A 15,980-nucleotide genomic window follows, 5' to 3' on the forward strand; every position below is an offset into this window, starting at 1 on the left:
AACCCTGATCCTGGATCAGCATCCCGGATTTCCTTCGCACCGCGTCGTAAACGGAGTCTCTACGGCGGTGACCAGAGAGGAGAAGAAGCGCTGAGGTCTCACTCTGTCAAAATTTGTGATCGTTTATAGTGACGATGGGCACCTCAGCGAGGAAGAGCACAAATGAATGCTTCATCAAACTGGGAATCAGTTTGTTTATAGGCTTCTGGTGGATCAGTGACAGTGTATCTAATAACCCTTACTCCAGTTACTGGTGTGTATAGAGAAGCAAAGGTGGCATAGTGACGTGGTCCTCTGTCGCAAATATGCCGTGGTGGAAAGTAACTAAGTACATTTACTCAAGTACTGTGCTTCAGTACAGCTTTGAAGTACTTTTACTTTACTTGAGTATTTCCATTTTATGCTACTTTATACTTCCACTCCACTACATTTCACAGGGAAATATTCTACGTTTTACTCTTCTACATTTGCCTCACAGCTATAGTTACTAGATACTTTTCAGTTCAATATTTCACATGTAAAACAGATTATTTTTTGATTTGTAATTCATTTAGATCACTATGTAGAGATCTGTTTTCACCTTGACATTAAAGGGCTCTTTGTCTGTTGATTAGTGTCACAAAATCTGCATTAAATCCTCTTTGATTCAATGTTTTAAGACAAGAAAACATGACAAAGTCCAAGAGTGGTGAGTACATTTTACATTTTGTATATTTTGCATAATGAGTACTTTTACTTTTAATACTTTAAGTAAATTTTGCTGATACTTTTATACATTTACTTAAGTAGTATTTTAATGCAGGACTTTTACTTGTAGTGAAGTATTTTTGTATTTTTGTGCCGTGGTATGTACGATTGCTACTTTCACTTAAGTAAAAGATATGAAAATATGATAGATTAATGAGATGTGGTGTCCGTGGCGTAGATGTTTACTATTTATTCTGTCCACGATACTGTTAACACGCAGAGATAAAAACTGACCTTCTTGTGATGAGTACCAGACCGGTCACTATGGTAACTGCTCTCATATTGTGGCTGAACTGCAGCAGGAGCCACGCCCACTTTCATAGACTGGAAGGCGGGGCAAAAACAAGCTGGAGTGATTCATCTGTTGAAACGGAGACGATCTCTGCGCACGGCGGCGTGTTTACAGCGGACACGGCAGACTGCAGACCGACCGAAGGAGAGACTGTGTACGGTATGTACCTGTACATTAATCTGTCTAACGACGCTACCTGTTCAGCTATCTATCGACGGAGCGCGTTAGATAACCAGATGACTTGAACTGGCCCGGAGCATTAAGGTCAAATACTCCATTTTCCGTTGGTATGAAGATGAATTGCAGCCACAACAACAACGCGGCGTGTGAGTGCATGATGAGCGGCTGAGGAGGAGGAGGAGGAGGAGAAGGAGGCTGCGGTCTGAAAACCAGATTTTATCCTGGATATTTCGAAACAAAACATCGTGTCCTTCACTCAAGGGGGTTGTGTACCCTTTTAATATGTTATTGTACACCCAAGACCCTCTCTTTCCATCCCAACTGTAGTGGGGTTTGACTCTTTTTTCCTGCCTCCTGAGGATACTCCAGCAGCGGGACGTTGAACGTTTTTTCCTCCAGATATGGAGAGTGAAGATGCGGATTACAGAGGAATCCCCCACCGCTAGTTTAGCCGCATTGGTTTCATTATACACATCAACGTGGTGTTGTTTTTGTTTGGCGGGAATAAACAGAAATATGAATACATATTTTCTGGCCAGGGGAATAAATCGGTGATTTTTGGAGCACGGTTGGACTGTCCTGCTAGCCTGTTTGTAGTAGCTATTAGCTCCATTAGCCGGCTAACAGCTAAAAGGTGCTGGCTGGAGATTAAAAAAGCCTTTTAATCATTCTGACCAGTTTATGCCGACGTTTCCTCCCCTCAACATATTTATTTACAGGATTTGGGGGGGATTTACTTCTCCAGGAATGAGGTCTCGAATGGAAAGGAACCGCTTGACCTTGTTTTGGTGTGTGATGCTGGGTCTGTCGTCCTGCCTCCGGCCCGCCACCGCAGAGAGTAAGTACTGCTACTCCACACTGCTGTTTATTACATGCTCAAATACTATCTAAACTGAGGAAGTAACGGTAGCTTTCCTTATGATAAAAACTAAATACACTGTATATATTCTGTATCGTACAACACTATGTAAATAGAGACATTGTTTTCTTGTTATTTTACATGTTACATCTTTACATTACGAAAATATGAGTGCTTGAATTTGCAGTTTATTATTAGTTAAGAAAAATGTCATCACACTGCTGTTCTGCATGTGGCTTTGGGGACTCCTTTTTCTGTTTACATTAAACCTACTTCATGAAAGCTGTATTATTGTACAGTATAATACTCTGATATAAATATGATTTTACCTCAGTGGGAAAAGTACTTAATATACAATGTGTCAGTAATGCAAATAAGTGTAGTTTACATGGTTTTGGTGAATACTGTGATAGATTGTAGACGGTGTTTTAAAAGTCAGTTTTAAACTCCACTATAAAGAAGAAAGACTTAATTTAAGTTTGTTGGTAAATACATTACTATGACTCAGCCAGTGGAGAAAGTCAGTCATGCTATATATACAAACCTCACTGTCAACTCTGAGTCACAGTGTGGTGAATCAGAATCAACAAAATGTGGGAGGTATCTGTAATCTCAAGAGAAAAACTCAAACAGAGTTAGGAATTGGGTAATTAAAATGTAGCTAATTGAGTTTAGTTGGGCTTGTCTGCCTCTGCATTCAAAAATATCATGTATTAATTTCATATTGAAGTGAGAAACACTACTGCGAACGGTGGGCAAACACGTCAGTTGTCACTGGACCTGCTTGTACTAAGCCTTGACAAATAACACCCTGTGTATTCTATCATAGAGCCGTAAAATGAACAAGCACACACAGACATGCGCACAATATTTAGTTTTTCATGGTTGTGGGTTACAGGGCTGTTTTTTTTTAAACATCCGAAGGAGTCAAAAGTAGTCAGAAAAACTTGTGGAATCCCTCGATTACTGCTGCTCTGATGGTTTTACAGTCTAGTCCAATTGGGATCTTGAAAGTGCAACATAAAAACATGTAAACACCAGAAAGGGAGCAATGTTATTGTAGATAAAGGTCTTGACTTAATTTAAAACTGTGGAAGAGCTTTGCCATCATATTCGTGTTAACTTTCCATGATTTTTGGTGAGAGAACAGATCTAAACCGAGGGAAATAATCACAACCACCACTGTCAACTTTACGTCTTCTTTTGTATGTAGATATTCTCCCCAAAAAAGCCATCCATTTGAACAAAACTCCCTTAATACTGACTGAAACCACAGCAACAAACGCTATTTGTCTACAGGGGTCACTGTGCACTTTTCTGGCAGAACATAGTCATTTATTCTCCTTTGTAAAACAAACCTGGGGATACCTTGAACTTGGAAATAGTTTCATGAATGCCAGACTGCTGCAGCTGTGTTGATCAGGCGCAACAACATCCTCCCATCAGGCAAATGATGGGAATCACAGAAGGGCTGAGGTTATAGATTACAGTCCAATGTTTTTCCTGAAGTGAACTAATACTCATTTGAAACTTCGAGATAATTTTGAGAGGCACTAATTGGTACCACACAGATGGATCAGTGCAAGGATTAGGACTTTTTAGTGACAAACTACGGTGGCCTAATCAAGCTCATATGCTCTGTCAGCTTGTAAACCTTCACGTTTAATGAATTTTAAGCTTTTGTATTTATTTAAAAAATCTTTATATGTGTTGCCATCTGAAAATTTTCCATGTTTCCAGCTACTCTGTAAACTGGGCTTCCCGATTCATCCCATTCATCATGACATGTTGGGGAGGGGTGGGTCAGGGGGTTGATCCAGGGTCTGGGTTTTAAATAGAACAAGCCAAAGTACATTCGCAAGCAAAACAGACCAAGTTCTGTTGATTGGAAAGAGTGAGGAGCTTGTGAACTGTGTGTTATGGGGTTTACTGTTAGCCCCAGTGGTCACAGGACAAACCTGGGAGCTGCAGAGAGGTTCTCCCATCGAAATCCTACATTCATTCTCACTCCGGTGTGGAGCTGTCTAAAGGTTCCTTGTGTGGCTAAACTCTGAACATTCCTGCTGGTCTGCTGTATCAGTTGAGGCTTAAGGGCAGCTGGCTGGTTTGGGTTAACCAGGTTCAGCTCTGTTCCTGCAGACACAGCTTTTCAGATGAACCATACAAGTTTTATCTGTCAAGAGCGATCTTTTGCTAAAGCTTCCCAGCGCATTTCTTCTCACCTTGTCTCTCATGTGGAAAAGTATTTATGAATACGTTCCCCCTCGGGCCGTCTGTCACTAACGGGATGGAAATGAGGAGTAAACAGACTTGCTGCAGTCTATTGGCAGTGAATGAAGTGCCAGCTAAGAGGGCGTATTGCTTCCTATTTCTTCTCTTAATGGGCTTCTAGTGGATTTCCGCTGATTGTCTGCGGACAGTCTGGGTATTGCAGCCAGCTGGGAAAAGGTTATCAAAAGTAAATATGTGATCTGGAGGCTCATCAAAGCCTGCGGAGATAGGCTTGTGTACTCAGCTGTTTAAAATGTGTCGGTATGAGAGGAAAGAGAGGGGGAGTTATTAAGCTCCTACACCTGCCATTGGTATTTTTCACTTAGCCGGGTGTACATTTTGATCAGAAACTTTCTTTAGTATTTTCACAGGCTTGATTAGGAGCAGTTCCCATGAAAGATGGCCATGCTGGCGCTGCAGTGAGGCCACTGAGGGTGAAGCGTTGAGGCTGTGGTGATGTAACATCACTAGGCAGTGTGTCTTTTTACAGGCCCGGGTGTTGGGATTGTATTAACAGGTATGCAGCTCACTGAGGGCTGCTGACAGTGTGCACTGACAAGTAGATTACAGAGAAAGACATAACCGCCATACCAGCACACTGCTGGCCTTAAATCACACCAAAGGCATTTTATAATGGCACACCAAAGGCTCTCATGTCGTCTCTCGAGAAGACCTAAACTCTCGGCAGCTTCAGTTTGAAAAGCCTACTGCTCTCAACCCTCTATTTTATGTGAGAACCAAATTATCCCCAATTAAAATGCCAAATGCAAAGAAAGGCAATACAAATGAAACGTATTTTAGCAGGACACTGGTACACCGCGAGCCACAGCGTCACTGTGCTTTGGCATTGATGTCCCAAGTAGGGTTGAAAGAGGTCAAGTTTGGGACATTTTTACATTGGATATATTTGTTGTCTGTATAGTTTACTGTGGTAAAACATGCTTTTGGGGAAAAAAATTACAGGACAATCTTAGACTTGTTTGAGCCAGTTTACCAACTTAATTTTCATAAATGGGCCCAACTTTCTTTTTTGTGTTTTTCAGTAGAAAGTTGTGCGTCTATCTGCCAATTTTTGTTGTGTCTGCTGCTTTTTGCGTGTATTTTATGTCCCTGAAAAGGATCAAGGAGTGTAGTATTTGGAGCAAAGCAGTAGACATGAGATGTGGCATTGGACTGGATAATATATATAATATAATGTAGAAATGTTACTATTTTTCTCCTCTTTTTATCTTCTACCCTAAAGGTCCATTGTGTTGAATTCAGTGGCATCTAGCAGAACAGACTCGGCAGAAATGGGATATAATATTCATAAGTATGTTTTCATTAGTGTATAATCACCTGAAGATAAGAATCGTCATGTTTTTGTTACTTTAGAATGAGGCCTTTATATCTATATAGAGAGCGGGTGCTCTTCCATAGAGCCCGCCATGTTGCACTGCCATGTTTCTACAGTAGTCCAGACCAGACAAACCACAAACACTGACTCTAGAGAGTTTCGCAGCCACCATAGGTTCTCCCACATGCTTGGAAGTGGAGGGTGAGGGGAGGGGTATCCTGTTCGTTGCAGTCTGCAACCTCACAGCTAGATGCCACTAAATCTTATACATTGGACCTTTAAATTTAAATACTGTGTACTTCACTATTGTGATTTCACTGGGATCAGTCCTCTCTTAAAGCAGCAAGAAAGTATGAGGACAGATACACATTTCTTGTTTTGTTGTTTCTATACTTCTGCAGATTAGATCTGAAAAAGATCACTGTCTATGATTTTGGAGTTCTGACTCTCAGTTTTAGTTTGAGGGTGTTTACATTAACATCAGATTAGCAGTGTGCAAACTGTGTACTGTTTTATACAGTCACACAATTCTATTTAACATAAACCCAAAAGAAGTAATATTTGGTTGCAAGTCACTGGAAGTCAATAACCCACAAATAAAAGCTTACTGTTGCATCTTGCTACATGTTCTATATGCAGTTTTTAAAATTAAGATGTTAAATGAGATATATTTGTAAAAGCCCTAATCAATCTCAAATATGGAAAACTGTACAGTCTGTTTCCCTTTCTCTGAGTTGCACTTAAGGACTGTTGTGACATCAGGAATTTGTACCTGCGTCACTGTGTTGGTTTGAACTGACTATAGGAAAGTTACTGTTTACAATGAACTTTGCCAAAGCTGAGCTTAGTTTTAACATATCTTTCTTGCTATCATATAAGAGACTTTTCCCAGCTGTAAAGAAACATATATGATTTGTTATAGTACAAGATATTTTCAAAAAATAGCCAAAAATTTCCTTTAATCACCCAACTGGAAAAGTACAAAGATTTCTGAAATTTAGCAAGACTATTAGCTCCCTCATCAGCAAATGATGGACCACTCATGGAGGGATGCTATACTCTCCTACTTATGTGTTTCATTTGTTTTATCACTTCAAACTTGTGGTTTGCGTTTGGGCAGTGTCGTGCTATCATTGCATCCTCCCTCTCTGTGTGTAACTGAAGCCCCTTTCACACATGCACTGCAACCCTGAAGTTATCCTGACATTACCCGGAGGATAATATATGTGTGAACGCAAATGTCCAAGTCAGTCAGATCGGACATTAAACAGACTTTACCCTGTCAGCTCCCTAGCACCAAGTCCGTGTAACGTCTAATTGAGTCCATGTGTGAATACAGCAGGTCATTTTCCGGAGAATTCACAGTGAGCGAGTGGGCGTGTTGGTGATGTTGCTATCATCCGGCTGGCGTTAGATAAACGCAGCAGGCCAGCTAAGCTGCATTGTTTTGACTGGGCCTGAACGCTCCGCTGGGAAGCTAGAGCTAATGGAAGAGAAGACTTCCTGTGATTTCATGTAAAATGAAAGCTGTTTTTTGTTTTTTTTTTAATTTATTTTATTTCCAATAGATGAAAACGCGTCTGATGTGTGCCACATGTGTGAAGGGGCAACTCTGAACATTGTCCAGACCTGATTCTCCGGACATTGTCCAGAGTTCATATGTGAAAACAGCTTGACTCCAGAGCTGCTGTTCAGTGGATAATTTCAGAGCCAAAGAGCTGCATGATAAGATCCTGATTTGTTAGATCCCATGTTCATGAACATCAGTCACAGTTTACAGTCTGTTAAACATACTGTGGAAACATGAGCTAATTGATCATTTTTAACTACAACCAACATTTAGAAGTATGAATGTATAATGGTGGTAGATCTCTGTAGCTGGTAAGTTATGGACCTGTTCCAATTTAATGATGAGTCAAGTTGTGCTACGCTGTCAAACCGCGTTGAGGAGATTGGGAATAGTTTCCATTGCCAGCAGAAAGGTTCAGTGTGTACTTTTAGATTGGAAATTAAACTTTGTTCCACCTCAATAGCAGTGTGGTTTCTTATGAGACACCACCACATTTGGGGAACTACAGATTATAGTATCAGCGGTACTGTCTGTAACCACTCATAATATTTTGCATTGAGACCTTTTTTTATTCATATTATCAAATTCAGTTCGTAGAGTAGTCTTTCACTTGTCGTTCTACTCTTGATGTACTTCATTACCTTATTGTAATTTGTTAGAAGATGGTAGAGAGTTTATTACATATTACACAATAACTTATTTTCTTAAATTATATGGGGAAGTGTACAACCCTGGGGCGTAACATCTGGTGTGGGAATATGTATGTACAGCAGCGCATTGCTCAAGCTCCAGGTTTTGCTTTTAGGGCAATGCCTTAATAAAAATTTCACATTTATTTATACTCATTAAACCTACAACTCCAGCCCTAATGTTTAATTATAAAAGCCTGTCATTAAGAAAACAATTTATTGTTTGCTGAGAAAGCATAGTCTTTCCCAAGCTTCCCTGCGTCACATTCATACAGTAAAACTTTATAGACCAGCATTAAAGTAGTAGTGTGACAACCTGTTAGCTGGTTGGTGTGAGTTTTCCATGACTCACCGCCCTCCAGCTTTTGAAGTCTAAATCCTCCTCACAGTGATGTGCGATAATGGCCTCCATGTTTCTGTGGGTGCTGCTGGGGCTTCAGGCTAAGTATTGTTTAGAGCACAGCACACAGGTGGGTGTAAGAGTTGGAGAGGCAAACACTTCACCAGTCATCACCGATCATCACCACCAAACTTTTTCTGATGAGGGCTCTTGATTATTCAGAGGCCAGTAGTAGAAACTTGTTCATACGTTTCTTTGTAGTTGGTTTGGCACCGGCTGTTTTCTTGTCCTAATAGAATCCAACCCTACTGACCGTGTTCATATAAATATCTAACTAATACTGGTTAGCAGTATTAGTGGTTAAAAGCCACTAATAGTGGTTAAAAGCAAAACAAACGAGAACAAATCTATTTTACACTGAACATAAAAGTGCATAAATACATGGTTTACAGATTGTTCATATCAAAGGACAGACAATTATCCTTTGTTGTCTGATGTCGTTATTTGTTTGATTCAAAGCCCAGACATTTCTACTGTAGATAGGTGGCTTCAATTCAGAACATCATATTGTATACAAAGACTGGCACAGGTTGAGACTTGGGGACGCTACTCTGTAGTTCCACTGCTGTTTTTATCAGCCATGCTATAGGTGTGGCTGTAGAGATGACAATGTCGGTGGAATCCCTTCACTTTGGTCCACACTGAAATATTTCAACATCTATTGAATGGATGGCCATGAAACTTTGTACAGGTTTTCATGATCCCCAGAGGTGGAAGTTTACTGACTTTGCTGATCCCCTGACGTTTCCTCTAAGGCCCCCATGAGGATGAGATTTTTGCTTTTTAGTGATATATCTCAACTATTGGATGGATTGTCATGAAATTTGGTACAGATGATCTTGGTCCCCAGACGATGAATCCTACTGACTTTTCATGTAGCCCCTCTAGCAGATCACAGTTTTCACTTGGAAATATCTCAACATTTAATCAATGAATTGGCACAAAATTCTGCCTTTCATGGTTCCTACACAATGTATCCTACTGACTTTTCCTCTACTTGCCCCATGAGGTTGACATTTTTGGTTTGGAGTGAAATATCTCTAACTATTGGATGGATTGCCATGAAATTTGTTGCAGACATTCATGGATGAATTTTAATAGCTAGTGATTTCTCAACTTTTTTGTCTACTGCCATCATCACATCAAATTTGAATTTGTCTAATACTTTGGTTTATAGAATATTTGCAAAATGAATCAGCCTCAGCTTTCCTCTCTGTTAGCAAATTTTAGCATGCTAACATGCCAAACTAAGATAGTGAACATGGTCAGAACTGCTTGTCAGACAGTCAAACCGCTTGGGAAACCTCCTGCCCCCACACCTTTCTGACATCGGATTAGGGGGGGTCTGTGTCTCACCGATCATTGGCCAGGTGTGCGGAGGTGGGGAAGGAAAAAGGTTTTAACTTCCCAAGGAGAAACCCTGCCTGACCCCGCAACACTATGAATGCGTTCCAGGAGAGACTGTCAGTATCACATCTGTCTTATCTCTATGACAGTTGGCTTTTGATTTTGACACTTTTGATTTCTGATGTGGGCGGACATTGTGTTGTACATACTAGTTCTGATCGAGCATAAACCAACCCTTATACCTGCTAAAGATTTGCATATTAGCAACGTTGTCGTTGTGGGCATGCTAACATGCTGATGTTACCATTTAGCTCGGAGTACAGCTGAGTGCTAAGTACAGCCTCGCAGAGCCGCTAGCGTGGCTACAGACTCTTGTTTCATGAAGAATGATATTGCCATAGTACTTGTGAAACTCCTCCATGATTCATTTTGTCATTTGTTTAACATGTTGCTTCATTACATATACTGTATTTGATCAACTGACAGTGTATACATGTTTTATGGATGATGCTTTTTGTGGTAGAATAGTTTCTAGGCCTTTCATGTTGTTACATGATGAAAGCTTCATAACATCACACAATAAAACCTCAAACTGTGGTGATATTGGTTGGAAACAAGAGCAACAATAGCCTGAAGGCAGAGCCGTCTTAACTTTATTGCGCCGTTAATCTAAGCTTGACTTGAACCTGGCTCAAGTATTTACTTTGTCGCACCATAAGTTGGCATTGAAAATGAGAACTGCAAGGCAAACATGTTCTGTCAACAACACCGCAGCTCAAGTGTACTGTCAATATTTGAAAATTGTATTGGATAAACATCTCTTTATAAATATCTCTGGGTCAGGAATGGAGTGCATTGTTTTGTAGAATTGTTACATTCAACAGATATTTATTGCAAAGAGTGTGTGAATAAATTCTGAAAAATCCAGATCATTTGTAAGAATGAGTCCTCGTGTAATAGTTTTGCTGCTTTGCTTTGGTGAATACTGGTATGATGACATTGTTATAATCCTTGTGGAGAAATGGGGATGTTGCAAGCATCAAATAAGATTATACAGCAAAGAAATAATGGAATATATAGTGGGGTGGTAATTACTTGGCTTTCTATCATACATAACAATTATACAGTCACCTCACTGTCTCCTTTTTGTTTCCCACCTGCAGTCTGCGGCCCCAGCATCGACATTGGCAATGACATCAGTGAATTTAGGCGCCTAGAGAACTGTACAGTGGTGGAGGGCTACCTACAGATTCTCCTCATCGGTGACAAAAACAACAACAACATCAACCAGGAAGTCTTCCGCTCCCTCAGTTTCCCCAAGCTGACCATGATCACCGACTACCTGCTGCTATTCCGGGTATCTGGCCTGGACAGTCTGAGCACGCTCTTTCCCAACCTCACCGTCATCCGCGGACGTAACCTCTTCTACAACTACGCCCTGGTGATCTTCGAGATGACCAGCCTGAAGGACATTGGCCTGTTCAACCTGAGGAACATCACCCGCGGCGCCATCCGCATTGAGAAAAACCCTGAGCTCTGCTACCTGGACTCTATCGACTGGTCCCTCATCATGGACGCAGAGTTCAACAATTTCATTGCCGGGAACAAGCAGTCCAAGGAGTGCAGCGATGTTTGTCCAGGCATCATGGAGAACAACCCTCAATGCAGGAAGACCATGTTCAACAACAACTACAACTACCGCTGCTGGAACTCCAATCACTGCCAGAAAGGTAAGCTGACTTTCACACATGATACTGTAGCTCTGGAGGGATTTTTTTAAAAAAAATTGCAGATACATCATGCAGACAGTCTAGCCTTCAGCCTGATTTGTGTAGATGTGAATTTGGGAGTGTAATGAACGGCTCTGTGCCTACAGCTGTGGCCTGCTGCCTGTCTCTTTAAACTGCTCTAACTGGCTGTGTGGAGAGGGGAAGGCGACGTTCTCTGTGGATCTTTGCTGTAATACATCTTAGGTGTTTATACAATTTAAGGGGACACAAAGAAAGAGCTAAACATACTTTTGAGGTTTGAGTTTTTCCTCTGCTGATGTCGTTGTTGTGCAAGATTTTTCTAAGTATGCGCAACTGCTGGATTTCAAATGTCAAAATGTGTTCCCGTATATTCATCAAACCTTGTGTTTTGGGGTGGTTTCCTCTAGTTGGTGTGGATTATATTCTCATTCCTATTGCATGTCTCTCAAAAGAAGCAGTAACCCAGTTTTTCAGGTGTCTTGTTCAGTTCAGTTGTTCTCACCTGCCTTAAACAAACTGAAATAAAGGAGTAAATGCTCTAGACTTTAATTAAACTATCCCAAGCACAATAAGTGTGAACTTGCCCTTTAATTTTGTGTTTACGACTGCAGTGTTTTAGATGACTTGTTTTGCTGGTGCGTTTCAGACGATGTGTTTTGGCTGACTGAGTGTGTGTGTCTGGCTGAATTGTTTCCCTGGTGACTGGCGCCTTGCTGCAGACTCAGCATGTTGATGTTTTCAGTCTTGTGACATGGAACTGTCGCAGGACTGGCCTGGATTGCATGCATGTAAACACAGACATGCACACGCACGCACGCACGCACACACAGCCATCGTCATCAAACACACACAAAGCACAGAGAGAGATTCAGGCAGGCACACACGTAGACAGATTACGGAGATGCAAATATGTCTGACACACACACACACACATACGCCTGGCCTGCCTTGTGTGTCGTTGGAGTGGCAGAGTGTGGGCATCAGGAGGTGGAATTTGTTGGAGGAAGACGTTCTGGTTGGATGGAGGTGTTGGATGAACCGGGGGTGTCAGGTGGAGAAGAACAGCCTTAGTTATCATTTCTCCCATCAGCAGGAAAACACTATGGAGAGTCCACAATATAATCTGGACCTCTCCTCTCTCTCCTCTTTGTGCCTCTGTGTTTGTGCTAACAGGTGTCAGACTCATGTAGACAACAGGTGAGGTTTCTCATCCAATAGGAAAGAATATCTGTCCAGATCATTTAGCCGGTCACCATATGGATGGTGACCTAAAAACACCATGACGCCCTATCTACAGTTTAGTCTTCACATGCAGGAAGGCCACCCGTCTGCACCATCCACTCAACAGCTGGCAGCTGTATTGTTTTGACAAAAACCTCCTTGATTCAAAAGTATGTTATATTTACATTTTGGTTATTTATGTGACCATTATTTCTTCTTGCATCATCAGTCAAATAATCAGCAATTCCTAATATTGTCTTAATATGATGATACAGTTATAGAGTTTCTGAAGTTATTGGATTGTTCTGATGACAGAAATATTGACATAATATGGAGGTATTTTGTCAATATGACAAAGTCCTACAAGCAGCCAGATGTAAGGAGTGTAACAGCCCTGTACAGAAACAGTGCAGTCCCTCCTGATAGAATGCCATCTTTCTGTCTGTAAACTCCACTGTGTTGAGACTAGACTACAACTTGTTTTTCAGAGGGCAGGAGGTGGTGAAGGACAGGAAATAGATTTGGATATCATTTATAAAGGCCTTGAAAACTTTATCAGTAAGCTTCATGAGTGATGGGACCTGACACAAACACGCTATTTTCTGCAAAAGTTAAGACGGTTGTGTTTTTTTCCAATAGAGATTCCTATATTTTTGTTTTTTTCTCTTTGGCCTTCGCACTAGTTTGAAGTGGGCGGGGCTCAGCCGGAAAAAGATGATGCATAAAGCTGCCTAAGATACCTAAAGATGTATTTTAATTTTGATTATGCTTATTTTTGTCATTAATAGTTGATGTTATGGAGTAAGTTTTCAGGGGCTCTAAATAGCCGAGAACTAATACTGAATGTCTTGGCTAGTAGTATTCCTATTACCACTGCTACTGCGACAGGTGCTGAGCTAGTGTTTTTATTACTACTGCCTCAACTACTAGGCCATCTGCTGCTGCCACTACTACTACTACAAGTACTTCTCCTCCTGCTAAGATTACAACTGTAAATATAGTAATACAGCTGCTTCTACTGCCTCTACTTACACCACTGTTACAACTACTGCAACTCCTAGTGATCTAGTACTGGAGCCACATTTCTTTTGTTTGCAGCTGTATGATGTCATAGTGTACACACGCAGACCTCTGCTCCACTATTGTCCTGACAAACTGGTGCCAGTAGTGCTGTCTGGTTGAAAAATCTTTTTATTTAAACTTTAGAAATTCAATTATACAGCAGATAAGAGTACAAATAGACAGGAAGGAAAATTCAAACCTCCCCGCAGAATTAAAGTAGACTCTACTCCGGAGGTCCGGATAATTTTACCACACTTGTCCCAAAGCCTTGTGGTTGCAGTTTGTCCCAGGCCATTTTTTATAATGTGACTAACTGGACAGATGAAGCACTTTTAGCCATGACTAAAAGTGCTGTGCTCATGTTCAGATTCTTCCTGTTTAAGAGGTTGACATGTTCAGTGAAGTCAGTTTAAGTAAAAACGGCAGAATGACCCTGTGAAGATGCATAAACAGTCTACTGGGCTCCAGAGGGAGTGTGTCAGCCAGGGCAAATGGGCCATCGGTTGACGCTGCAACTGCCTTAAAGCAGAATTGATCTCAAACAACATGAGCACCCCTGCTCTCGCCGCAGAAACTGCATTGTTGTGCTATTTATTAGGCGGTTTATTGGAGAAGTCTGGTGGTAGTAAAGCCAGGCTTCATTAAAGCGAAGAAGGCTGATAACTGGAGTTGTTGAGTTCGTTGACCAAACAGGGTTCATTCACTCAAGTCTGGTAGATCCGCCGTCTACATGTATGCTACACGGTGCTGTGTGTGAATAGTGTGTAGTAATAAAAATACTAAAGTCTGATATCGCTGTGTGTTGAATTGTGTTGTTTTACTTGATGTTTGTACGACACCAAACACACTGACCTCCATGAAGCTGGATGGGAGTGACAGAGGGTTGTATCATCATGATAGTTTTTTGTCTCTTCTGATAACGCCCCTGTATCAAGCTTCAGTAATCTTATCTGGGATCCATTGTTTGAATGTGTGCCTTCCTCACAGGCCTTGTGCTGTGCTGGCATGACAGTCAATGTTATTTCCAAGCTCATTCATCAGATCAATAAATGACTGAGGGGGAAAGTACCAGCCCTGTTTTCATTGAGTTAATATAAAGGACATGCTTTCAGCCTGAACTCATTCATAAAACTATTACAGGGAAAAGAGGGTTCAAAGCTTGTTTCCTTCTCTGGGAAAGTGAGGCTTTTTTTTTTTTTCTTTTTTTTTTTTTTTTCTCTAGCGGTGGTGGGGGCTACATTCTCCCGTGTTTACTTCCCTCATTTGTTTTTTGGAATCTGGTTTGGGTGTTTTGTCTCGTTCATAACTCATAAGCTTCTTCCAAAGAAGAGCCATGTCCGTGCATGCTGGGAAGCAAACACACTGCGTCACACTCTCTCTCAAGCACACAAACCCACACACGCTCACACATGCTCACACACTGAACAGCATGGGGGATGTTTTTCCGGTGCTTTGTGTGGTCGGAGGAGATGAAAGCACATCATTAAAGTACAAAGTAAGTCTTCTGGGATTTACTGGAAGGAATTTTTTGTCTTTTTTTAACCTCTGGCTGAAGGGATTACACATTAAACTAGAAGGATTGTCTTCAGGGTTGTTGCTCAGCCTGCCATTTGATTAATTTACCATCTTTGACGTGTAAGTGTTTCCCTGAAAAGGCAATAAGACGAAAATATATACAGTACCGGTCAAAAGTTTAGACACACCTTCCGATTCCCGTCAATGAGAAAGTGTGTCCAAACTTTTCAAAGAGATTTATTTTTTCACAATGAATGCAAGAAGTATAAAAAAATAAACAACGGGACAATAGGTGTAATTGTCATTTTGTTATGAACAGTGGGGTTGCAAGACAAATTAGAATCAAGTAGGGGAAAAAAATACCTGAACTTAATGCCCCCATGTGTAGGATTTGATTGTTCTGACTTTGGTGACACCTAGTGGCAACATCTAAATAGACACTGTGGCAGACATCAGTGCATCTCTTCCATACACTTCAAAAAAAAAAAAAAAAAATATCCAGAACCTACAAAAATGTACCCTGACAATACAAACTGGGGTGGGGTTAGAGCAGGTGGCAGAGTTTTGTTCCGCCATATGATTTATGTCACAGAATACAGACTTTATAGTTCAACCTGTATGTAAAACAATGAGATTAGATCTGTGCCGATGCAAATTTCTTGAGTGCAACGCTTCAGGTGTCCTGAATTCAATGTAAATTACATCAGTGACTAAGTTATTGTCGCTTGTTACGAGTAAAC

At 41.0% G+C, this 15,980-nt stretch overlaps 1 protein-coding gene across 2 annotated transcripts in view; it reads left to right on the top strand.

Moving 5' to 3' along the window:
* Positions 1–1,000: 1,000 nt before the first annotated feature.
* Positions 1,001–15,980, top strand: part of LOC121902846 (insulin-like growth factor 1 receptor) — a 50,500-nt gene continuing 35,520 nt past the window's right edge. The window contains exons 1-3 of one of the 2 annotated variants that reach the window (XM_042420010.1): positions 1,001–1,198; positions 1,965–2,057; positions 10,855–11,421. In XM_042420010.1, the coding sequence (XP_042275944.1) occupies positions 1,012–1,198; positions 1,965–2,057; positions 10,855–11,421 (847 nt within the window). In that variant the 5' untranslated portion in view covers positions 1,001–1,011. Of the gene's footprint in view, positions 1,199–1,938; positions 2,058–10,854; positions 11,422–15,980 lie in introns of both variants that reach the window. The other variant, XM_042420011.1, reaches the window with a different exon arrangement.

The sequence above is a fragment of the Thunnus maccoyii genome, chromosome 1 (assembly GCF_910596095.1).
Source record: "Thunnus maccoyii chromosome 1, fThuMac1.1, whole genome shotgun sequence".
Classification (NCBI taxonomy): domain Eukaryota; kingdom Metazoa; phylum Chordata; class Actinopteri; order Scombriformes; family Scombridae; genus Thunnus; species Thunnus maccoyii.